This window comes from Macaca fascicularis, chromosome 20, assembly GCF_037993035.2.
Source record: "Macaca fascicularis isolate 582-1 chromosome 20, T2T-MFA8v1.1".
Classification (NCBI taxonomy): domain Eukaryota; kingdom Metazoa; phylum Chordata; class Mammalia; order Primates; family Cercopithecidae; genus Macaca; species Macaca fascicularis.
The window spans coordinates 73,762,394-73,789,228 of NC_088394.1; the positions used below are offsets into that span (position 1 = coordinate 73,762,394).

General features: G+C 44.9%; 1 protein-coding gene across 2 annotated transcripts in view; it reads left to right on the top strand.

Moving 5' to 3' along the window:
- The window catches only part of VAT1L (vesicle amine transport 1 like), a 187,127-nt gene that overhangs the window by 54,962 nt on the left and 105,330 nt on the right, over positions 1-26,835 (top strand). For both annotated transcript variants that reach the window (XM_005592608.4, XM_074026752.1), the window contains exon 4: positions 16,786-16,928. In XM_005592608.4, coding sequence (XP_005592665.1) covers positions 16,786-16,928 — 143 coding nt within the window. The remainder of the gene's footprint in view (positions 1-16,785; positions 16,929-26,835) is intronic.

Genomic DNA, 26,835 nt, shown 5'->3' on the forward strand with positions numbered 1-26,835 from the left:
AGAGTTGGTCAAACAGCCAGCCAGTCACTATGCAAACACTGAGCATCAGCAGTTCTGGCAACAGTGAGTTAGACACAAAGTATACAGTCATAGGTAAGATGGACTTAGACTCTGTCTTCTGAAACTTAGAATCAAAGATATGTATACAAAAATCTTCACTGAAATACAGTGTACAATAGTTTAACACCATAATTTCTTGTAAGATAGTTGGTTAAAAGGAATTGTAGTATATCTAGATAATAAAATATTCCACAGCCATTCAAAATGGGGGTGTTAAATAATTTGTCATGGCCCACAATAATGCTCACAATGTGAGCTTAGAAAGAAAAAGATAATCAGGGTACGTAGTGGTGTATTCAGTGTGATTCCAATTCTGTGGATTAAAAAAATATTGATAATACATATTAGAAAACTACTGTAACAGAATAAGCCAAATTATTTAGAGTGTTTATCTCTGAGATATGGCATTGTAGTTGACATTTTTACAGTTTTTTGTATTTTCCAAATTTCATGATTTACAATGGCATAGACATGTTGCTTTCATAATACTTTTTATAAAGAGCTTAGTAGAGGTCAGAGTAGGTCCTTCTGCAAAATGCAGCATTTCGTTCTCTGATGTTTACGTGTATCAGGAGAACTTACTAATATGTTCAGTTTCTGCTGCTCTTGGAGAAGTAATTGCTTTCAGTCATGCCAAGAGCTTTTTGAGAATGAGAAAGCAGGGGGAAAAAACCTCTTAAACTGTGACTTATGTGCCTTTAACTTCTTTTGTTGATTGTGACCTGCAACCACTAAATAGTGGCCAAAAGCAGTGGGTGTAGGAGAGGTGGAAGGGAGACAGAAACCAAACCAATCACCTCTCCCTCGGTCTTCCCATGCTTCTGATGTATAAGCGTGTGGTCCTGGAAAGGTGTTGCCCTCATCCTATGCTAACTGTGCACTTCAAAACTTTGGCAAAGTGGACCACCATATTTTAACCCATGTGTACATTTCATTTTTGGTACAACTGAGTATGCATGTCTTGCCTGTCCATCAAAGTGTGGACATGATAGAGCTCAAAAAAGCAGTGTAACGTGCAATACCGCTGCTGTGAGTACTAAATTGAGGCTGTTGCCTGAGGAAGATCACCCTTTTACTGGACCATGTAAGACATTGGTCTTGTGCACACGCATCAAAAGAGCCAAGTCAGACGACTAAGAAGTTCTAAAGTCAAGTGGCAAAACTAAGTGTCAGTGCAGAGACTGTGAGATGTTGTTATGCTGTGGTTGTGAATGGCAATGTAATCTCGCCTAAGTTTTTAGTGTTATTTGAATTTATCAGTCAAGTGTGCTACCCAAAATTGTGTTATACAAAAGTAGGCTGTGAACAAAGAAATATCAGGAACTGCTGATGTCCAAGTGGAAGGAGATGGTTCTGCTGTGCCACGTGGAAGAGGGTTATCACCTTCCAGGCCACCGTCCCCTGGATGTAGTGCCATTTGCCAAAGAGAAGAGTTGAAGGGATTAAACATGCTCAGATTGGAAAAGAGAAGATCCACGATGCAGGAGCGTGGTGGAAATATCAACAGGGAGTAAGAAGGGATATGACACATAGAAGCCTATAGTTTTGTGTGTCATGCTTCCTAAGAGCAAAATTTACAGGAAGGCTGAGGATAGCATATTATAAATAAGACCTTCTAACAATTAGAGGTACCTCAAAATAGAACCGGCTGACGAGAGAGGCAATTAGTGCACCATTTCCGCCTCATTAGTTTTCATCCTGGAAATATTACAGGAGGAAGCTGAGTCAGGAAGCTCCTCCTGCACCAGGTAGGAGGTTGGAGTGGGTGACTCATGGATATTTTAGGTCCTAAGAGTCTCCAGAGCTGTGTTTTCAATGCTCTTCATGTTGCCTCCATCTTGGTCCCCCATGTGGGATTGCCCCATGTGGGACCATGCCTGGTCCATGATCTTGTTAGAGAGACAGGTAAGGAGCTGACGTCCTTACCATTAATATTAGCTGCTGCCAGGCAGGGTGTTAAGCCCTTACTGGGGCCATCTCCTTCACTCCTTACACCCACCTTCAGGAGGCACCAATACCATGCACATGGGCAAAAACAAAAGTTCTGAATGCTTAGGTGATTTGCCCAATGCCAGCTATCTAGTAAATGTGATCGGGGTACTTCCGCAGGTGGTCTGCCTCTAGAACATGCCACCTCGTGTTCCTAGAACCTACCCAGCATAGGGCACTGTTCACAATAGCAAAGACTTGGAACCCACCCAAGTGCCCATCAATGATAGACTAGGTAAAGAAAATGTGGCACATATATGCCATGGAATACTATGCAGCCATAAAAAAGGATGAATTCATGTCCTTTGTATGGACATGGATGAAGTTGGAAACCATCATTCTTGACAAACTAACACAAGAACAGAAAACCAAACACCACGTGTTCTCATTCATAAGTGAGAGTTTAACAATGAGAACGCATGGACACAGGGAGGGGAATATCACACACCGGGGCCTGTCAGGGGATGGGGGGCTAGGGGAGGGATAGCATTAGGAGAAACATCTAATGTAGACGATGGGTTGGTGGGTGCAGCAAGCCACCATGGCACGTGTATACCTATGTAACAAACCTCCACATTCTGCACGTGTATCCCAGAACTTAAAGTATAATAATAAAAAAAGTAGATTCACAGTGCATGGCACTTAGGTACATGGCACATAAATGTCCACTGAATGAAACAAGACACAAACATGCAAAATTTCTGAGACAGAGAGGATACCATGAAAGGAACAGGGCATTGCATTACTAAGATATCAAAGGAGGGGAAAATGTGAAGAAATCATCATTCGTTCATCCATTCACTCATTCATCTCCGTGTTTTTATGAACAAATTCTATGTGCTTGTCTGTGTACCAGGGGCTCCAGATAAGAGCTGACTGGCGACAGCACTGGTCCTGGTGATGCCGCTCTTTGAGCGAGGGGGATGGCTTGGTAAACAATATTAAGAGTGAAATAATTTTACTCTTACTACATTCACAAAGAAAGCCAGTTAACTTTGAAAGTTCGTCATTGGTAGGAAACAGCAGGACAAAGAGCTTTGAAAAGGGTCCTGTCCTACAAAGAAGGCAGGTCTGAGAATGGAAAGGTGGCAAAGGTGAAATGAATAGAACTAAACATCCCAGTAGGAATTTATGTCTGGAGACCTGGCCACTGCATTCCAGTTCCCTACAGGACTGACAGTTAAAACGTACTCTGATCCAGAAGCCTCCGATGTCACCTTCCAGCTGCGATGGGTCCTGTCCCGCCTGGAACAGAACCTCAGCCACAGGATCTAAAGTCATTGAAAGAGTCCCGATGTCTGATCTCCAAGGACTGGCAGAAATGGAGCAATGATGTGAGCGTTTGAGTCATTCATGTTCAGGGCAGGTACTTTGAAATGGAATTCTTGATCACATCAGAAGGTGCTGAAACCAAGGTCAGGCTCCTGTTCCTGTTGAGAGGCCTTGTTAATGAGGTGCCTTCAGCAAACACGGACACCCGAGCCAGGCAGGAAGGCAGGCTGCTGAGCTGTGAAAACGATCGTCCGAAGTAAGCGCGTTTGCTTTCTGCCAGGCACTGCTGCATGCTGGTGTACAAATCCCTGTGTGTAGGGTACAGGCATTGTAGGAGATGGGTAAAGACAGGAGTAGGGGACATGAGCTTCCATCTCCTAAGCCCCTACTTTGTGTTTGATTCTGTGCAAGGCTGTATGCACACTTGTCTGTTGTACACTCATGGTAACCTGGTGAGGTAGGTAATATCATCCCAACTTTATAGCTAAGGCTATCACTTCAGAGTAACAAGGTCAAGTTCCCTCAAGTGCTTAGCAGTAGATCCAAGGATCAGAATCCATGTCCCACTGATGCTGCCCCTCTGCCCTTCTCTCCTGGTCACCCTATTAATTATTTTCCTTGCCTTAATATTAGGATGACTCTATGACCCAATTTGCCTAAGACACAGTTTGTGCCTGTTGATCAAGGGGAATTAATAATAGCATCCCCTTTCATTCTCAAAAAGAGTCCCAATTTAGATAATAAATTATATGGTCACCCTACACAATAGTAGTTTCAGTCGTTTGGTTGTTTTTTCATTTTGTTTTTGTTTTGTTTTGGTTGAAAGAGATGCATTCATCAAAACCACAACTTCAGACTGTGGGTACAAATTGTAATTGGGCTGGAAATGAGAATCCGGCATCCCACTATGCAAATATAAGCATCCAGGAAATTTATCCAAATGCACTACATGGAAGGCAGCCAGCCTGGAAGTGACTCTAATACTCCTACACTCCTTGATTTAGAGCCCTGTGAAGGGGACTTTGCCATCTGGTGGACTGGCCTGCTCCACGGTTGCTGGAGTCCAACTGTCAAGCAATGTGTCAGTCTGTGGGCTATGGGTTGTCCTGTGGCCATGCATGGTGTCCCTCACTTGGAGAGTATTGTTGATGACAGACACAAGCCTTGACATGGTCTCTACAAGGGTTGATTAGCAGAGTTACCATGTGCAGTTGGACAGGCTGTACACTGCACAAAAACACCAAACCATGGGGCAAGCAAGAGATGGCCACACTCTGGTTGCTTGGGCTCACAGTTCTGCCTGGCAACAGATACTAGCCTGTCTTTCTAATTCACACAAAACTGTGGTAGGGTAGAGCAGGGGCAGCTATGGTTACAGATTGAACCTTTCCAACCCTGTCCTGCCATTGACAATCAGAAATCCCAGAGGGCCTGAAAAAATAGCTATTTAATCTGGAATTAGTAGACCGAAGATCATAACAGGGAATGATACAGTCTTTAGAGTAAGAAGAGCAGAGCTGGCCAGGCATGGTGGCTCATGCCTGTAATCCCGGTGCTTTGGGAAGCCGAGGTGAAAGGATTACTTGAAGCCAGGAGCTTGAGAGCAGCCTGGGCAACATAGTGAGACCCTGTCTCTACACACACACACACACAAAAATTGTTTTAAATTACCCAGACATGGTGGCAAGTGCTTGTAGTCCCAGCTATATGAGAGGCTGAGGTGGGAGGATTGCTTGAGCCCAAGAGTTTGAGTTTACTGTGAACTATGATCAATGCCACTGTACATCAGGCTGGGCAACAGTGTGAAAACCTGTATTAAAAAAATAATAATAATAGCGAGAGAGAGCAGGGTCCTAAAATCTATCGAGCATCCACTATGCTTGGCACTGTACTAAGTATACTAACCTGTTTGCATGTGAGTTCGCTAAGGCTCAGAGAGATGAAGTAGCTTTCCAGGGTCACACAGCCTGTCAGTGCCATAGCTAGGCTGCAAACTCAGGTTTGCCTGACTCCAAAGTCCATGTTGTCGTGTTTTCCCAGTGCCAAGTTACCATCACATAGGATCCTCGGAGACTCTCTCCTTTCCTTCCCATACATCTGAGGGACGTAAGCTACAAAGCCCTGAAATGGCAAGAGCAGGATCAGAACTCAGGTTTTCTGCTCCTGCGTGTTCAAGGTTCCCTTCAGAGCCAGCTTGCTTTGGGTCTTGTTCTGAAAGCAGGGATCTCCCACAGTCTCTTCCTCCAGGGCCATATTAGTGCTCCTCTCCCACTCCCTATCTCGGGGCTGCCCGTCCTTATTGCTCAAACAACAAAACTCTGTGCTGGCTTGACCCTCAAAAAGTCAACAGTCCGAAAGTGGACTGACCTCCCTCTCGGCTAGAGCAGAGGAGGGACTATCACTGATGCGTCATCCCATAGGCCCGGGCTCATGGAGCCACCTCCTAGGAGAAGCTTTGGGAAAGCAAAAGTCACCTCCCTCCCACCCTTGATCCTGAAGCTGCCTGCTGTGCTCCATGAGGACTGGGTGTCGGGAAACCCAGCTGAGGGGTTTCCTGATCAAGCATCTTAGGCACTGGCTGGCAGCCGTGTTTATATGCAGAGTGGGAGTCATTGTTGCCAAATCCCTTCGTGAACACATCCTTCTGTCCCCACAGGTGACCTGAATCTTGGAAGCAGGCTTCTGCTTGCAGGTGGGTGTGGGGTGTGATCAGCAAAGGGAGGGACAGGTCCAAGTTCACTCAGTCCAGCTCAGGAAGCATCTGCAAACTGCCCTAGGGAGAGCCAGCGCTACAGTCCAGCTCTGGTGGCTCTTTGTGGAATGTATTTCTACACCCACATCTGTTTTATCCCAACATTCTTCCTATGTTTCTCCCTCCATTGTCACCCTCATCTTACCCTTCTCTCCACTCCATGTGCGTGCTTGAAAAGCAAAACAACAAAATATTTGCCCTTGGCATGCACATAAATCTCCCCCATCAGATGTAAAGTTGTAACCGTGCTACCAACAGGTTGTATCTCAGTGGGCAGACCTCGTCCACTTCCAATCAAGGGATAAAGGAAGGGAGGTGACTGTGCAGCCACTGAACCTTCCTTCCAAGCCTCCAGTTTCCTAGAAAGGACACACATCCTCCGCCCTAGCCCTCAGTTGCCCTCTGGTCTACATTGTGGGTCCTTTTGATTGCTTTTGTCTTTGCTCACACTTCTGACTCTTCTGTTGTTTCCTCCATTCTCCTGCAGTTACTGAGACCTATGCAGTAGATAAAAGCTGTGGATATAAAGGCAGTAAAATGTGGTCCTTTCCTGAAGGAGTAATGATTTGGCTGTGTACACACCCAAATCTCATCTTGAACTGTAGCTCCCATAATCCCCACGTGTCGTGGAAGGGACCCAGTGGGAGGTAATTGAATCATGGGGGTGGGTCTTTCCTGTGTTGTTCTCATGCTAGTGAATAAGTCTCACGAGAGCTGATGGTTTTATATAAGGGAGTTCCCCTGCAAACACTGTCTTGCCTGCCGCCATGTAAGACATGCCTTTGCTCCTCCTTTGCCTTCTGCCATGATTGTGAGACCTCCCCAGCCATGTAGAACTGTGAGTCAATTAACCTCTTTCCTTCATAAATTACCCAGTCTAAGGGATATCTTTATTAGCAGCATGAGAACAGACTAATACAAGGAGTTTACAGCCTAATGGGAGATATAAAAGAAATTTTTAAAGAAGAGAGAGACAGAGAAGAGAAGGGGGGAGAAGAAAGGGAGGAGAGGGGAGGGCAAAAAACTAGAGAAGAGAAGCAAACAGGAGAGGAGAATTAGGGTACAGAGTAAAGGATGGTTGGGTGGTGACATGTATGAGTCTGGGACAAAGCAGAAATAGATGAACTCTTCTGGGGAACTCTGGGAAGGCTTCCCAGAAGAGGTGGTCTTGGAGGACAAAGGGGATGAAACCAGCTTATTGAGCAACCGCTCTGGGCCATCCCCAGGTGAACACATCACATGTGTTACCCACACTGACCCACATCTGGCCTTATGGAGTAGCCATTATCATCCTCCATCTAAAGAGGAGGAATCTGAGACTCAGCTAGGCTCACCTTGCCCGAGATCAACCAGGTAATGAGAGCCCTGGACTGACTCAGGTATGAGAGCCAGAAGGTTTACCTCGGTACGCAACCTCTGCATCATTACATTTTCTGTTTCATTGCCTTAGATGTTGGTAACAAAGCACAAAGAACTTGGGCTCAGCAATAAGGAGGCTTGCATTTAAACCTCATCACTTGCAGTTGCTCGTACTTAGACTTTCTGAGCCTCGGTTTCCAATGATCCTGGCAAGATTACTCTGAGTAAATCCCCTTGCTCTTTCGGAGCCTTTCTTCCAGATGGCAATATGATGTTGGCTGGATAGAATGGGATGTGTGTAAAGTACCCAGCATAGTGCTTGACAAAACGTAACTTACCAGGAAGAGGTGGTTCCCCTTCCTTCTCTCCTTTTAGCCTGCAGACCCACAACTGTCCTGTCGCGTAGGGCAGTGGTTAAACTGTGGAAGCTGGAGCCAGACTACTTGGATTCGGATCTTCTCCCTGGTATTGCTTTGTGACTTTAGGCTGTTATCTAACTTCCCTGTGCTTCAGTTCTTCTATCTAGGAAATGAGGATGAATTAGTACCTACCTCATGAAGGTTATGATGAGGATCGAATGAGCTATTTATAGGGTATGTTGAGCCCTGCCAGGTACACAGTAAGCTCTGTGCAGCTGGAGTTGAATGAATCAACCTATATGCTTCACCACTTTGCCTCACTTGCTTCTTAATCCAGTACCTTTGCAATGAGCTGAGAGCAGTCTAACCAGAGGAAAAGGTTTACATTGTCATCTTTGCAGTCACTTGCTGGAGCAGAGCTGTGACAGGCTAGGAAAACCCGGTGCACCGTGGCCAAGCATCAAAAGCCTCAGACCCTGCTAATGGGGATGAGGGCTGATTTTCTCTTCCTGCTTCTCTGATCACAGAAGACTGTGATGGTCACGCCCTGATCTACAGGATCCCACACGCTAAACCCATAGACTCTGATGTCAGCCTCAACTAGAAAAAGAGGAAGTGGATTGTTACAATGCCGTAATTGAGCACATTAGAAGAAGGATGCCTTTATAGAGCAGTGCATCTCAGCACCGTCAGCACGTTAGGATTCTCCAGGGAATGTGTAATTATATACGAATAGTCAGGCTGCATCCAGCTTTTAAATAAAATATCTGATTGTCAGATATTCTGAGCATCATGGGACCTTTCTCCTCTAAATCACAGGGAATGTGCCAATGATTTACCGTAATGATTTACGTCAGTGGTTCTCAGCTTGAGCTGCAGCAGAATCCCCTAGAGGGCCTGTCCAAACTCAGGCTGCAGGGTCCCATCCTGGGAGTTTCTGATTCCATACATCTGGGGTGGAGCCTGTGAATCTGCATTACAGCAAGTCCCCATGTGATGTTGAGGCTGCCGGCTCTGGCACCACACACTGAGAAGCACGGATCCGTACAATGAATAAAAGAGAAAAAAATAAGACACCGTCCACCAAGTCTTCCCAAAGAATATGTCTACTTCTTTTGGGGATTAAAAACAATTAGACCGGGCGCCATGACTCACACCTGTAATCCTAGCACTTTGGGAGGCCAAGGAGGGCGGATCACGAGGTCAGGATTTCGAGACCAGCCTGGCAAGCAAGGTGAAACCCCGTCTTTACTAAAAATACAAAAAGTAGCCAGGCACGGTGGCATGCGCCTGTAGTCCCAGCTGCTCAAGCGGCTGAGGCAGGAAAATCACTTGAACCCGGAAGGTGGAGGTTGCAGTGAGCCAAGATCGCACCACTGCACTCCAGCCTGGGCAAGAGAGCGAGACTGTCTCAAAAAAAAAAAAAAAAAAAATTGTCCATACTTATATTTTGATCTATTGAAAAATGGCTGTCCCACTCTTTTCAATTTTTCTTCCCTCTCTCCTATCTCAGCCGTGCACCCCTGTAACTTCCTGCCATTGAAATTCTCAGTACCTGTGTGTCACAGCACATGTCACGTGTAGGTCAACAGCTTTGCAGTGACAAACAAAGAAAAAGAAAAACTGACTGACGCTTGAAGCATTGTCGGTGAGAACATAGAATAGTCTTTGCTGCCTTCGGTGGCAGGTCACATGGATCAGCCCACACAGTGGGGTTTGAATTTCTTCTTCTTACAACAATTGAGTCCCTGAATTGTTGAGCAGACAAATGACAGCGTGATCTGAAAAAAATGTTTCTGACGCTGTATCTAAACCTCAATATGGGAGCTTGCATTGTTGTAAGAAAAACGTAAGTATGGCTCATGCATCCAATGGACTTGATTTTGTGATAATTTTCAGTTATTTTTGCTCATCTAAGTACCTCCATGCGTTGATGAAGATGCAAAAATAAACTGACAATCTTTGGAAGAAGAAAATCTTACCTCACCATCTCCTCCAGGTCTCCTCTCCCAACATTCACAAGTTCATTCTGCTCATTCATTTCCATTCTTTGACTACATTAATGATCTGTGGTTTTCATGAGCTGTTTAGTGAAAACAACTTTTAGAAGAGATATACAAAATTCTGTTTGTAAGATGATCTTGAAAATGGTCAAGTTAGTAATAGAAAGTTCCATTTTCATCAAACTTGAGATAGTGACTCAACTTTCATACTTTTTGGGAGATTTCTCCAAATAGACTGCTTTTGGCCCAGCTAAATAACTAGTCAATGGGATCAAGAAATCTTAGAACTGAAGAGACCATAGAGATCATTAAGTCCAAGTTCCCATTTTAAAAATGTGAAACCGGCTGGGCGTGGTGTCTCACGCCTGCAGATCACGAGTCAGGAGTTCGAGACCAACCTGGCCAATATGGTGAAACCCCGTCTCTAATAAAAATACAAAAATCAGCTGGTCATGGTGGTGTGTGCCTGTAGTCCCACCTACTCAGGAGACTGAGGCAGGAGAATCGCTTGAACCCGGGAAGCAGAGGTTGCAGTGAGCTGAGATCATGCCACTGCACTCCAGCCTAGGCGACAGAGTGAGACTTCATCTCAAAAAAAGAAAAAGGGAAACCAAGGCACAGAGAGATGATGAGTTTGCCCCTAGTCACACAACCCATTTGAGAAACTTGACCACAGGTGAGTCCTTTCCTTTTCCTTATCTATCTCCCCTGACATGCCCACACACTCCACTTTAATGCATGCCCCTCATTGTCTACATATGTGCAAAAACATAGCACACCAATGTGGTCTTTTGCTAGTGGTTCAGTGAAATTGGTGCTCTCATTCTCATGATTTAGGTGTATAATTGTACTTTTACTGGTTTATTTATTTTATTAATATCTGTCATCTTCATTATAATGCAAGTTCCAAGACAGGGACCATATATATAAATAACTTGTTTATATTTCTGGCACCTCTGATAATATTTGATCCAGTAGAGATGCTCATTAAATAGGACTGTAGTCACTCCTGTAATCCCAGCACTTTGGGAAGCCGAGGCAGGCAGATCACGAGGTCAAGAGATTGAGACCATCCTGGCTAACACGGTGAAACCCCATCTCTACTGAAAACACAAAAATTAGCCGGGCATGGTGGCAGGCGCCTGTAATCCTAGCTACTCAGGAGGCTGAGGCAGGAGAATCACTTGAACCGGGGAAGCAGAGGTTGCAGTGAGCTGAGATTGTGCCATTGCACTCCAGCCTGGACAACAAAACAAGACTCCATTAAAAAAAAAAAAAAAAAAAGGCACTGTAGTGATGGAATGAATGACTCAATGAAGTAACAGAGAGGCTGAGATTCAAAGCATACAAGGAATAAACTGGGAGAAAAGACAGGAAAGAGGATTCCAAGCAGTGGGGACTGTATGTGCAAAGATCCTGCAGTGAAAGAGGGGGTGGCACTTAGGAAGAATTGATTGTTTTTCCCTGTGGTCAAGGTAGAGTTCTGGAATATGGTGAGAAACAAGGCTGGAGGAGTAGACGGTATTTACATTACAGAGACTTTCCTAAGCCATCCATTCTCTGTCCTTACTCAGTCGAGTTTCTGATGCTAAATCCTGAATCTCAGTGCACTGGTAGGATGATCTAGCCTACGTTCCCACTTAGTGGGTAAAAAGAATTTCAGCTGGGCCCCATCCCAGTCCCAAAACTGTTATAGCTAAAAACTGCTACTTACTCAGTGCTTAATATGTACCAGGCAGTGTAGGAAGCCTTTAAAGAGATGGATTCAGTCCTCTAATCATTCATTTACATGCTTAGCTTTGCTGGAATATGATCTTGCTTTAAATGGCTAGTCTGTTGATCAGGGTCATGTTTCAGGGACCCAAATCAGCTCCCTTGTTACCACAGTCCCTGGATTCCCTGCTGCCTGTGCTCTGCTTAAGGAGACTCCCGCAGCTCTGCAATAAGGATTGAGTTGATTAACATCTGGTTGAAAATCTCTTCGCCCATATGAACCTGAGACAAAGTCATCCGAAGAGCAATTGATGGCAAAGACCCGCAGTTGTCTCTAAGATGGCAACTCGAGTGCTTAGCTGCACAGATAAGAAGATTAATAGCAGAGTGGCCTTGAAGTCAGGGATACCTGGATTTGATTCCCAGCCTTATCATTCACAAGCCAGGTAACCTTGGCCAACTTTCTTTTTCTCTCTGAGTCCCCATGTTTAGATATGAAAAGAAGACAAAAATACTTACACTAAAGGTGGTTTAAGGATTTAACGAAGCACTTTAGTACAGTATCTGCCCCATGGTGGGACAAAAGAAGCCGCAGCTGCTATTAATGCTCTATTGTTAGCCATAGGGAAGAGAAGGGCAGATGTGGTGCAGAATTCTTACGTTCGAAAGAAGGAAGGAAAATCCATTAAAAACAAGTGCATGCAAATCATCATTTACTGCCGCGACGGGGAGAATGGATTGTCTTGTTCATTTTATGTTCTGGTTCTGGAGGTAAATTGCAAGGTCCTTTTTATTGAAAGTTCATTCTGTCTTCCACAAATGTTTATTGAGTCCATGCTATTTGCTAGGCACGTAGGAGAAAAGAGGATAAATGAGCTGCTGATCCTGCATTCACCTCAGGAGTTGGGGAAGGGAGGACACGGATTTTCTATAAATGTGTGGGAAGGCACTTTTCCGCTTAAATACAGAATGCGGAGCGTTATTTAACATTTACTGAAGATGTTGTCAGGGCCTCTCATTGCCTAAGACAGGTGATGGAGAACAGAAAGGCTGCAAGTAAACATGTGATGAATTTATGTTTTCCATCCATTAATCTTTAGGTAATAGTATAGATTATTATATATTATGCATAATACTTATATAGCATACTAATTTTAATTGTGTTATTAGTAATTCTATTTCTATATTATTAGATGGTATATATTATACATATACACATCATGGCTATATATAAATTGTACACTATTCTAGTTATAAGTAATTATATATTTATTATCTATTACATATTATATGTTATAAGTACATAAGTGATCTGGAATACCTATATTATCTCTTTTTTTTTTTTTTTTTTTTTACCATGTGCATGTTTTTCTTTAAAACAGAAATAGTGAAGTTCTGCTTGAGTCAGAACCTGCATAGGTTAATTAAATCTACGCTTTAGTCCAACTCTACAACACTAAAGGACATGAAGGCTGCAAAACGATTGGGAAGGGCTGCCCCCCTACACTCAACTCCTCCAGTTTCCCATGCATCTGTCCACCAAGTTTTACCAGACATTTGCTGTGTGTCAGGCTCTGCCCTGGGCACAGAGGCAGAGGGCCAGTGGAGACACAGTCCCTGCCCCCACAGAGCTCACAGATGGGGCAGGCAGAAGCCACAGAGGCCGTGGTAGCCACGCTTTGGGAGAAAGGAACCACAAGTCAACAGGGGCACAAAAGAGGGCAACTGACTCTATCTGGCATGCTGGAAAGGATTCCTGGGGATGGAGATGACTGAGTGGGAATGGCTCTGATTGGAAGAAAAAAGAGGAAGGGAGGGCAAAATAAGAAGGAGGAAAGCATGTGGGGAAACTGGCATTGATGCTAAAATAGCATAGTCATTGCAGGATCTGATGGCAGGATAATGGATATGCTGCCACTGCGAATATAGTAAGACCAAGAAAAATAGTCAGAGAGGACTTAGGAGTAGTGATAGCAAGTATGTATTGAGCATTGATTGTTCTAGGCACTTGGATACATTTTAACACAGAATCTCACAGTAAACCTAGACTGTGTAGACTATTGCTATACAAATATTTTAGATGAGTGAACAGAGGTGCCAATACGTTGCTCAGCTGGTACGTGTGGCAGCCAGGAGTGAAGCAGATCAAACTGTTACTCTAGTGGTGTTGGAGCAGGCACGTACCCTCTATAAACCTCAGCTTCTTCCTCAGTAAACTAAGGTGAGGTTGGGCACAATGGCTCATGCCTGTAATCCTAGTGCTTTGGGAAACCAAGATAGGTGGATCACTTGAGGCCAGGAATTCTAGACCAGCCTGGGTAACATAGTGAGACCCCATCTTTACAAAAAAAAAAAAAAATTTAAAGGCTGGGTGCAGTGGCTCGCACCTGTAATCCCAGCACTTTGGGAGGCCGAGGCAGGCAAATCACCTGAGGTCGGGAGTTTGAGACCAGCCTGACCAACATGGAGAAACCCTGTCTCTACTAAAAATACAAAATTAGCCGGGCGTGGTGGCGCATGCCTGTAATCCTAGCTACTCAGGAGTCTGAGGCAGGAGAATTGCTTGAACCCAGGAGGCAGAGGTTGTGGTGAGCCAAGATTGCACCGCTGCACTCCAGCCTGGGCAACAAGAGTGAAACTCTGTCTCCAAAAAAAAAAAACCTATTTGGGTGTGGTGGCATGTACCTGTAGTCCCAGCTACTGGGGAGGCTGACGTGGGGCAATCACTTAAGCCCAGGAGTTTAAGGTTGCAGTGAGCCATGATTGAGTCACTACACTGCAACCTGGGTGACAGAGTGAGACCCTGTCTCTAATAACAAACAAAAGTAAGATGAAAGGTCATTCTGAGAATGCCAGGGTTGAGGGCTGCATAATGCCATGGTCGTGGCAAACGCTAGTCGTGGTGGCTGAAGTTCCGTGTGTGTTAGGGAGTAGAGATTGGAAAAGTGGAGGAAATAAGTGAATGAGGAAGCCTGGGTCAGATAATAGGGGCCAGCCTTGTGTGATAAACTAGGTGGTGTGCATTGTATTCTGAAAGCTGTGATGGACATTGGGAAGTCCAAAATAAATAGTGACATGTTCAGTGTTGTATTTGAGAAATGTCACTCTGACCACAGAAGGACTTTTGGAAACAGCCAGGTCACGTGGAGGAGTGTTGTCATAGTCCAGGGTGAGAAGCGTGACCACCCAGACTAAGAGACAGTCATACGAGCTGTCGAGGACAAAGAGATAATGCAGTTGCTGAATATAGGGACGTGGGGGTGAGGGAGGAAGAGGAGGCCAGGATGCGGCCCAGATTCCTGGCTTTAGCGCTGGGGAATGGTGCAGTCCATCCACTGAAGCAGGAAACACAGTAAGAGGAGTGTTATCGGTTAAATTGCATCCCACCGCCACCACTCCAAATTCTTATGTTGAAGCCCTAACCCCCAGCACCTCAGAACGTCACTTTATTTGGAGATAGGGTCTTTACAAAGGCAAATAAGTTACACTGAGGTCATTGGAGTGGGCCCTCATCCAATATGGCTGGTGTCCTTATGAGAAGGGGAAATTCAGACACAGAGCGTCATAGAGGGAAGACGGAGTGGAGAGACGCAGGGATAAGAGGCACAGGGAAGACGGAGTAGAGAGACGCAGGGAGAAGAGGCACAGGGAAGACGGAGAGGAGAGACGCAGGGACAAGAGGCACATCTACAAGCCAAGGAGAAAGCCCTGGAATAGATCTTTCGCTCACAGCCCTCAGAAGGAGCCAACGCTGCCAATACCTTGATTTTAGACTTTGTGCCTCCAGAACTGTGAGAAAAGGAATTTCTGATGTTTAAGCCACTGGGTCTGTAGAACTTTGTTACAGCAGCAGTAGGAAACTGACTCATCTCTGAATGAGTTCATTCAGAGATGGGCACGAGTTAGGTTTGGATCAGTTGAGTGTGATGTGTTGCTTTTGGGACAGCCAGGTGGAGACAAATGCCAAAACGATAGAGATGCAAGTCCAGGACTCAGTGGGCAGCTTGGGACTGGAGATTTACACATGCCAATCACTTTGGACACTCTGGCATCCATAGCACAGTGCAAGCAGTACAGAATAGAAATCTGAAAAATAGTTGAATGAATGTATGTCCTATTTACCTAAGGACAGAGGGCAGAAGGGAATACAGGGATACTGGAACTAATTGTAATTTCCTGTCCTAGTACTAAGAAGGTTATCATTGCAAGCCATGTCCATATGGAGCTGTAACTGTGACATATCTGAGGCCAGCAAATTTTAGAGAATTGCTGCATTGGTAGCTGATATTTACACTCCCTAGAAAACATAGTCCTCTCTTTGTTTTATAAAATCTAGAAGGCAGGAGAATTAAACAAATATCAATGCTATTCTTTGGACAGAAAACTATAGCCTGTCCAGAGTCTCAGGTTCATGCCCATATTCTGAAATGTTGACCTCCAAGGGGATGTGCCAGCAGCATGTCTATTTTAGGTATGAACTTTAGAGCCTGCTTAGCTTAAAATGTCAAAATAAGTAGACAGCATAACACAATGGAAAATGGCAATAACTGGAAACCAGGACACCTTACTTGGAATCGCAGATTTGCCTCTGAAAAAATGGGTAACCTTAACTTTTCTGAATGTCTTTTCCTTTATCTATAGAGCAGTCATGGGGAGGGGGTAATTGGATGATCTTCCAACTCTGACATTCTATGATTCTCTCAACATTTCCTTTAATTGCAATGGGTGATAAGATAACATTTCCATAAATTGACCTGCCAACCTGATTTAGTCCGCCAGCATGAAGACATGAAAATAAGATGATAGGCAGAAATTAACATCACAGATGACTCTGGTAGAATAGTTTTCCTCCTTAAAATGGCAGATGGAACACCAGAAATAGACAACACTTGGTTTTAGAGGCTGAGGTTTGGGAGGCTGAGGAGGGTGGATTGCCTGAGCTCAGGAGTTTGAGACCAGCCTGGGCAACACGGTGAAACCCCATCTCTAAGAAAAATACAAAAAATTAGCTGGGTGTGGCAGCATGTGCCTGTAGTCCCAGCTACTTGGGAGGCTGAGGCAGGAGAATGGCTAGAACCCGGGAGACAGAGGTTGCAGTGAGCTGAGATCACACCATTGCACACTCCATTCCAGCCTGAGTGACAGAATGAGACTCCATTGCTTAAGAAAAAAAAAAAAATCAATAGTGCCAATGGAGAAATCCTGCTCTACACCCAGCAAGATTGGCTATGAACTGGTGGCTCCTATGTGTGACATAGCTATTGTCTTTTCCTTCCAGGGTCAAGCTGTGGCTCAGCTGTGTTCCACTGTCCCCAATGTGACTGTCTTTGGAACAGCCTCTACTTTCAAGCATGAAGCAATCAAAGACTCTGTGACCCACCTCTTTGACAGAAATGCAGACTATGTGCAAGAAGTTAAAAGGTAAGATGTTTGCTTTTGAAAAAGCACCAGGCTGGCCCTTGCTGTGCTCTCAAAGAACAGTAGCACTTATTTAAAGGAGGGATCATAATAATAATAATAATAATAATAATAATAATAATAATATATAACAAACATATATTGGGGGCTTAGTACTATTAGCTCTGAGCCAAATACTTCAAATGCATTAGTTCATTTAATCCCCTTAACCCCATTATCACCAAGGAACGGATTGACTAAGTAACTTGCAAAGCTAATGTATTAAAGTTACGCTAGCTCCTATTTGACCATCTTAATGCATAGAAGTTTATTTCTCATTCATTCACATGACAACTTAAGGTGGATATTTGGTAGATGATCTTCTGTAAGAGCATTCAGAGACCCAGGCTCTTTTCATCTTAAGGTTCCACTGTTGTCTTGGGTCTTAAGGTCCTTAGCTTCTAGCCAACAGATGGGCAGAGAGCACCAAAGGGTCATGAAGAGGAGGTTTTTTGGGTCAGTCCCAGAAAGAACACACACCCTTCTCATAGTCTAGCACTACTGCTCAGGTCATTGGCTACGCCTTACTGAAAGCAAATTGAGAAACCTTGTCATTGTGTGCACCCAGAAAGGCCTGGCACTGGCAGTAAAGGGTGGAGCCTGGAGTCAAGCCAGGCATTTCAACTTTGGAGCCCATGATTTTCCTGTACAGATAGCACCTCTCTGAAGAGTGAAGCATGAGCCAGAATTACCCATAGGAAGAAAGGGGCAGGGAGGGGGCTGCTGCTCTGGGAAAGGAAAGTCTTGTGCATACATACTGAGGAACTCAAGAGCCTCAGAGGCGGGGACAACTACAAGAAGGCTTACTGGGGTGCAAGTCCAGGGATGTCTTGTTATCTCATCTAATTATACGTATTGGCACAGGGACACCTGGGGGGACAGGGAAGGAGGGGCATGAGGTGAGGCTGAGCAAGGAGACAGGTATCAGATACACATAAAGACCACGTACACCAATCTAGCAAATGTGGACTCCAACCTGGGTTTGACCAAGAGCCACTGACGAACTGAAGTGGAGCTATGATTGACTTGAGTTTTGAACAATCACTGGTGGTGCCGAGGGGATGGATGGGAGGAGGGAGGCTGGGACTGCAAGATCATGTGCTGGTTGTTGCAGTCACCTGGGGGAATGGTGGTTTATAACCTGTGATTCTGAAGTTATTGATCATGACCACATGTGTGTCAACACAGAGAATCAGATGGAGACCCAGCTGCCATCATGGTTTCAGATGATTTTGTGTGTCTCACTCTGGCTGTTGCTCTGGGCTCCAGGCTTGTTCTCAGGGTCCACGCCACTCACAGCTCCTGAGAGGATTCAGATTTGGGCCAGAGCCATTGTTTCGGCATTCTCATTTTCCAACACAAAATTGCTACATACAAAGGTATTACGTAGTCCAGATAGAATCATAATAAAGAAACAAGGCTGGGCACAGTGGCTCATGCCTATAATCCCAGCACTTTGGGAGGTCAAGGAGGGCAGATCACTTGAGCCCAGGAGTTTGAGACCAGCCTGGCCAACATGGTGAAGCCCCATCTCTACCTGCACCCCCCTCCAAAAATACAAAACTTAGCTGAGCATGGTGATGCATGCCTGTAGTCTCAAGCTACTCAGAAGGCTGAGGTGGGTGGATTGCTTGATCCTGGGGGTAGAGGTTGCAGTGAGCTATCATGCCACTGCACTCCAGCATGGGTGACAGACAGCAAAAGCCTGTCTGAAAAAGGAAACAATTTTCTTCAAATCACAGATTAAGCTGGGAAAACTGAAGGACAACTGGATGGGAGAGCTAGTTATTTGAGGTGATAGTTTTAGAACAGATTTGGTGAAACTTGGGAAGTTTCTTAAAAAGGGGGGGTTCTGATGGTCTGAGTTTTCAGGTTTATTTTTAAATTTTGAATGCAGAGCATTGCATATAATTTAAGGTTGTCCCAATAGTTCCAGCAGGATGTGAAAGGAAAGCTTAAAGCTAGATATTAGAAATTGACCCTCTGTTTCTCAGATGTCTAGAGGCTGCAGGCTAATTCTGAGGACATCCATTTGCCCAGTTCCATAGCTCTCAGGTAGGTTTTTTTTTTTTTCTTTTGAGACAGAGCCTTGCTGTGTCGCCCAAGCTGGAGTGCAGTGGTGCAGTCTCCGCTCACTGCAAGCTCTGCCTCCCGGGTTCACACCATTCTCCTGCGTCAGCCTCCCGAATAGCTGGGACTACAGGCGCCCGCCACCATGCCTGGCTAATTTTTTGTATTTTTAGCAGAGATGGGGTTTCACTGTGTTAGCCAGGATGGTCTCCATCTCCTGACCTCATGATCCGCCCGCCTCGGCCTTCCAAAGTGCTGGGATTACAGGCGTGAGCCACCACGCCCGGTCAGTTCTTCTTATCTTTAACTCAAGTCTCTTAAGCTGTGGTCTGGAAAATGAACTATCATTGTCCCTTCAGTCATTTTTTCTTTGACTTCCTTACGTGATATTTTTGCAAGCATTCTTTCATGTATGCATGCATACAATTGCTTAATACATTCTGTGCTTTGTGTCTGTGATGGCCTGGAGACTGTGCCAGGGCCAGAGATCCAGCAATACCACCTTGAGAATCACCGTCCTTGTGGAATGTAGTCTTAATGGAAGGAGAGGGGACAAAAAATAAAACCATAAAGAGAAATAACTGATTCACATTTTCGACATGTGCTCTGGTAGTGAAATGCAAGGTGCTTGCAAATACTTACTGATGGAGAAATCAGAAACACTGTCAATCATAGAGTGGGATTTTGGCTGAGAGTTGAGGCGTGAGAAGTTGGCCAAAGGAAGAGCATTTCTGACTAGCAGGGATGCCATGGGCTAGGGTCCCACATCGGGAAAAGCTTGCTGAACTTATGAACCTGAAAGGAGACCAGTGCAGCTGGCAGGATGTGGGGAGTGGGAAGAGAAGGGAGATGGCATCTCTTCTGAAAAACTAATAGCCCGTAACCAGGGAACTCCTGCCTGCCCCATTTCCTCCACATCCTTCCCATCCTCTCATCTTCCCACTGCCCTAGATCTACTCTCTTAGCCCCCAAATCACTGGTGTCTGCTAATATCAGAGGAACAGAAGGCATTTGAGACCCACCTCACCCTCACCTTCCTTCAAAGGTGACTTCCCACAATTCATTGTGTTTTTAAATAGAGACCTTGGGATTACACTCAGACTGCCCAGGAAGTTATAAATACGTTTACATGACCCTCCATCCCAGCAAACCTACACTCAGGAAATAAGAAGAGCAAAGCTACAGGTACAAGGCTGCCTGTTACAGAGCCAAACACTGCTTCTGCTTCATTGTAAGTGCTCAGCACATGTTGACAGAGTGAATTACAGCATTGTCTGCAACAGTGAAAATTCAGAACCAGCCTCCACAATCAACAGAAGGGAAACATTTCAGTCGATTATGCTACACCCACATACTTGAGTATTGTGCAGTCCCTTAAAAAATGATAATTATGAAGATAGCCACAAAATGAAAAAGATGCCCATGGTAGCACATTGAGTGAAAAAAGCAGAATGCCAAATTCCGTCTACTCTGTGATCACAGCTTTGTGCAAATTCTCAGTGCATGTAGACCTAAAATGAAAGGAAAGGGAAAATATCCAACTGCCAACATGCAATAGGAGTGGAATGCAGAGTGATTTTTATTTTTTGATCACAGATATTGTTACACTATTATGTGTACAATGAAGCAGAAAAAAATAAAAAGATAAAATTTCTGGAGATGAAAACTCTTTTATAAGCAGGTGAATTGGGAAGCCTCCTTTGAACACATTCTCAGCCTTGAGGCAGGTGTTGTAAAGGGAATAGAAAAAAAAACATAGTTATGATACAGACCTAACCTTTACATCAGTTACTTTCTCTCTCTTTAGGAGGAGAGAGATGATTATGAGTGAAACCAAGCCAAAGCGTTAGAAACCTTGAGTTGTGTGTACCTAACTGCAAGGGCGTTAGAAATAAGGAAAGGAGAAAGATCAGAGAGAGCATGTCAAGATAGACAGCCTCTCAGGTGCACTTGAAGGTTGCGATCGATTTCAGTAGGTGGAGGGAAGCGTGAGAGAATCCACACAAGGGAATCTCAGACAGAACAGGGCAGATAATAATAGCCACGCTTTGTTGATCTCCTGCCGTTCTGCTACGAGTTCAATTAGACCATTTTATGTGCACTTGAGACAACCCTGCTAGGTGAACATTCCTCATTTTACAGATAAGGAAATTGAGAGGTAGGACTAGATTTGGCCTTGGAGATGTGTGATTCTATCAGCTTTCTATTCTGCAAAACTCCTCTTGGTTTACAAGAGGACTCAAGGCAACTTTTGGGTGTGAAGGATATGTTCATTACATGGACGGTGGTGAGGGTTTCACAGTTGTGAACATATTTCATCTCTCATCAAACTGTACACTTTAAATATGTACAGTTTATTGTATGTCTATTATATCTCAAAGCTATTGAAAAAACCTGCCTTTAAAAAAAATCAAACAACATTTTAAAACTTCGTTGGGTAGAAATGGGTACACAGCATTATTTCAGACCATTTGTTCATTCATTCATCCATTCATTCATGTAGAGATGCTTCTCGATTTACAATGGAGTTACATCCCTGTAAACCCATCAGAAGCTTACAATATCATGAGTCAAAAATATATTTCAGGCCGGGCTTAAGTGGCTCATGCCTGTAAATCCAGGACTTTAGGGAGGCCGAGGCAGGAAGATCACTTGAGGTCAGCAGTTCAAGACCATCCTGGCCAACATGGTGAAACCCCGTCTCTACTAAAAATACAAAACTTAGCCAGGTATGGTGGTGCATGCCTGTAATCCCAGCTACTCAAGTGACTGAGGCAGGAGAATTGCTTGAACCCAGGAGGTGGAGGCTGCAGTGAGCCAAGATTATGCCACTGCACTCCAGCCTGGGCGACAGAGTGAGACTATCTTAAAAGGAAAAAAAAAAAAAGAAAGAAAGAAAAAAAAGAAAACCCACAATACACAACATTTTAAAACTTCATTGGGTGGGAAATGGGTACATATTATTATTTCAGACCTTTTGTTTTTTCATTTATTCCTGTACAGATGCTTCTCAACTTACAATGGCGTTACATCCTTGTAAACTCATCATAAGTTTAAAATACCATGAGTCAAAAATGTATTTAATACACCTAACCTACTGAATATCATAGCTTAGCTTAGCCTACCCTAAATTTACATTAGCCTACAGTTGGGCAAAATAATCTAACACAAAGCCTATATTACACTAAAGTGTTGCAAACCTCTAGTTGTGTGCAGTCAGGTATACACAACTCAGTGTTCTTAATGCTTGTGAAATACTGGACTGAAAGTGAGAAACTGAACGGTTGTATGGGTACATCACAAAGTTGAAAAAATATAAAGTGAGGCCATTGCAAATGGAGGACCATCTCTATTAGTGATGTCTACAAACAGACTATGAAAATACAGTGGTGAGCAAAACAAGCAAATCCCCCTGCAAGACGATGGGGTTGACAGCTGATAGGGAATTACAGAGCAGTGTGGGGGCACAAGTGAGCAATGCCTAAATGGAAGCCTGAAGAACGCGTGGGAGCTCTCTTTGGGGTCTTTCACATTTTATGAAGTAAACACTGTGCTTATTTTTCAGAGGGAGGCAAGGCAAGCCTGGTTAAGTAAATGTCACACAAATAGGTGTGACGGGACTCAGTCCCGGGTGGCTGTAGTTTCACAGTTTGTGATCTTTCTAGCACCCACACAAACTCTCACAAAGGAAGTGAGGGCGGCTTGCTCCTCAGCCAGGGAGGAAGCCAGATTGCCTGTATTAAAGCTTGTGGTTTTGTGAGGTGTTTAGATGGTAGGACGGGGTTAGATCAGAGCTTCCAACCTTAGCACTGTGGACATTTGGGGCAGGCTCATTCTGCTGTCGGGGGGCGCCGCCTTGTGCATTGTAGATGTTGAGCAGCATTCCTGGTCTCTACCCATTAGATGCCAGTAGCACCCCCCTGCCCTTCAAGTCATGAAAATATGAAACATCTCCAGACCCTGGTGGAGAACTGGGCTAGATTGATGAGGCTCTTGAAAGCTCTTAAATGGAGTAAACATTGCATTATGTCAGAAATGTAGAGTTCCTTGCAGATTTGAAGCACTTAAGCACTGTTTTGAAAGGGAAATCCACAAAAAAAACTGATCTGGCTGCCATGTACAGGATGAGTAAGAGAAGAGATCTCCAAAATCAGGAGAATGAGTAGCAGAAAGGGGAAGGGAGAGGCAGTGCCTATAGTGATTTTGAAGGAGAACAAGACAGAATGACTATGACCAGGGAAAATACTGCAAGATGAGACTAAGACTTCTTTTCCTTTTTGTTGTTATTAGACAATGAGCAATGGAAGCTTGACTTCCTTTAGACAAGATAAATATAGTGTGAAAGTGAGAACTCCAGGGGGCCTGCACAACAGGCCTGGGAAAGTGGGACTGGAGCTCCAGTGAGTACAAAGCCACTCCCTTAGGCTGGGTGTGGTAGTTCATGCCTATAATCCCAGCACTTTAAGAAGCCAAGGCTGGAGGATCACTTGGGGCCAGGAGTTTCAGACGAACCTGGGCAACATAATGAGACTCCCATCTCTGAAAAACAATTCGTTGGGTGTAGTGGTGTACATCTGTAGTCCCAGCTACTTGGGAGGCTGAGACAGGAGGATCTCTTGAGCCTAGGAGTTTGAGGCTGCAGTGAGCTATGATCATGCCACTGCACTGCAGCCTGGGCAACAGAACAAGACCCAGTCTCAATGATTTTTAAAAAAGAACCACCCACTTCGAGCATTTTCCAAATGACTGACGTGAGCTGGCTCTGGAAGTTAGGGAACTGAGATGAAGCACAATCTCTAGCCAAAGGAGCACAAAGCCCACAGAGAAAAGATTCAAACTCCTGATTGAGGGGGAGCAGCTAATTGTTCAAATGACTTGAATCTTGCAGATTCCAGTCATAGGTGAAGCCAAGGGGTATAAGCTCAGAAAAGGCAGAGATCAGACCGACCTCCTGCATTTCTAGCATGATGCCTGGCACGTAATAGGAGCTTATTTTAAAACTGGTGGAAATTAATAAGAGTCTAATTACCTGGAGAGAATAGGGACAAAGGGATCTAGAAGGGATTCCTGGAGGTAGTATTGCTAAGTACATATGGGAACTACTAATAGTAAACACTTACCAAGAAGCCTACCACACATCAGCACTGGGCTTGGCCCCCTGTGAGAAACCTGTCACGTGCTGGCTGCTGTGCTTGGCACTCTGTGAGAAGCCTACGGTGGAGTAGGTGTTGTGTCTAGTCCTCTATTAGAAGCTTATTGTGTACCAGGCACCGTGCTTGGCATCCTGTGCAAAGCCTACTAAGTGCCAGGCACTCAGAAATAGTCTCATCCTGTGATGGTTAAAGCTGTGGCACAGATGAGTTCTGAGAAAAAGGGATTCAGAAAGAGAAAAATGAGTGGAGAGCCAAAGACCCAGCTGGACAGCAACGTCACCATAAAGGAGAATTCGTTTCTTGGCAAGGTCAAAGGGTTTCTCACTCAGCACTGGCTCTGTTGGAACCTACCGCCACTCAAGAGAAATTCTTCCCTGATCTGTGTGATCAAGAAGGAAAGAGGCAGCATTCACCATCCAGAGGCCGGGGCTGGGGACACAGGAAAGACAGACATGAAGGTCTTGGATCAGCAACTCTGAAATATCTCGTGCTGAATTTGGCTCATATAATCCCCGAGCTGGGGCTATTTGTGTTTGCTTTTTAAATCCGCAGAGATTTATGGCAGCAGGAAAAACACACAAAGGAATTGCTGCATTTGGCCTTCTGCCCTGCCTTCCTTGCTTTCATGTAATAATTATACATATGCAGGCAGTGAACACCCCCAGAAACCAGAGTCGGGGGGCACAGAAATGATGAGGATGCTCCTTGTTCCTCTGATGAGCCTTCCAGCTCCATTTGTGATTTTCATGATTATTTCATTAAAAGGGCTACTGCAGTGCTTTTCAGTGTGAGTGTTAACTGAGACAGGGCTAGTCCCAAGGCTGCTTATGGGACCAGGGACATTCTAAATAGATACAACTGAGTCCAGTTCAGTGCAGTCCTTTTATGGGATTTGTCATGACTCAACAGAGATGGAACGCTTTTCAATTTTGAAATTCTTACCCGAAGGAACATTTCTACCCTTGAAAGGAGCAATAGCTGCTGGAATGGTTTGACAAAAAGAGCAAAAGCATCCTCACGCTCAGGTCCTGAGAATGATATCTGCCTCTGCCCAACTTCTCCCCCTCAGAATCCAATTTCTCTCCCTCCTCCCACCCTCCACCCGGCCACTGACCTTCAAAAGGATGCAATGATGGCAGGAAGGAGGGGATTTGTGGTTCTGTTGACCCCCAGACATGCACATGATTCAACTGTAGAAATACCGAGAGAGAAGTGTGGAAGGGGGCAGGTGGCCTGAATGTGAAGGAGACCCACAAGTGTCTCCTTCTAGTGTTAAGCCCAAGGAAGCACCCCCCAGCTTTGCTCATCCCTGCCAGGTACCTGCATGGCATAGAAGTGACAGTGGTGGTCGCCTCGGGGTTGGCCACTACTTACCCTACGAAACCCTACTTTGCCTTTGATGCCCTTGCCTGGTTTCTAGATGTGATGGAACAAACTAAGGTCTTCCCACTCTATGCAGTGGGCCCTGGGGCGAGTCACCTGACCTCACTGAGTCTCATTTTCCTTGTCCATCAAATGGGGATAATGATGGCCCCAGAGTCAGAGGATCGACATGAGGCATAAATGTAGCCTGGGCCACAGAGCAAGACCCAGTCTCAATGATGAAACACTTAGGAAGTTCTTAGCATTCTACTTGCGACATAGTAAGCGCTCAAGAGTGTGGCACACTCTCTTCGGAAGGTCAAGAGCATCAAGCCTCAACTCTAGTAATTTCTGGGCTGGTGTCTCCACCCGCCCTGAAGGTTGAGTTGGAGAGGTTTTGCATACTCTTTCTTTTCATGCCCTTTTCCCAACCAAAAGACTTGAAGTTGGGGCATTTTGAAAAATGGTAATCAGTCAAAGCTACCATGGACCCAGAGCTTACCATGAGCTAGGCTCTGTGCTCCATTTGCATCAATTCATTCAAGCTTCATAAAGAAAATGTAGGTGTTATCACCATCATCCCCTTACACAGTTGGGGAAACTGAGGCACAGAGAGGCTAAGTAACTCACCTAAGGTCATACAGCATGTAAGTAGCAGAACTGAATGCTTAACACTGATATAAAATGTATATTCCTAAGCCCAGTGCTGTGTTGCCCTTGAGCCACCCGTCTCCCCTGCCTACCCACCTCCATGTTAGCTGTTGGTTGTGATAGCCAGTCTTAGGGTCCTTCTAGAAGGAGCCAGTGGCCGGGCCTCCTCATTGCCATGGTTAGTGTCCCAAAACCTTCTCACTGTCCTAGGTCAAGCTGTGATACTCTTCTCTGAGAAGTGCCTTCCCTTTGTCACCTGGCCAATTTCTGCTCTGAAAACAGACCCGGGGAGAAGCGAGGGAGACAGGAGCACAATTACCCAGCCCATAATGCAAGGTGAAGGCCTGACCACCAACCTGAAGCCCACCAACCAAGAGTCCGTGTGGTTCAACTCCCACCTGCCTCTCCAGCCCAACCTCAAAGCAATCGGCCCTTTGTTTTCATACTCCAGCCACACTGGCTGCTTCCCAGTCTTCCTCCCACCATAGGGCTTTGCACATCCTGTTCCCTCTGGTTCCTCTGCTGCCAACCCTCAACAGAGGGTCATCTTCCAATGCTCGTAAGTTGCTCTATTGGAGCAGTGATCACTCTGTGTTTGATCCATTTATAGATGTCTCCTCTTGTAGCCCATGAGC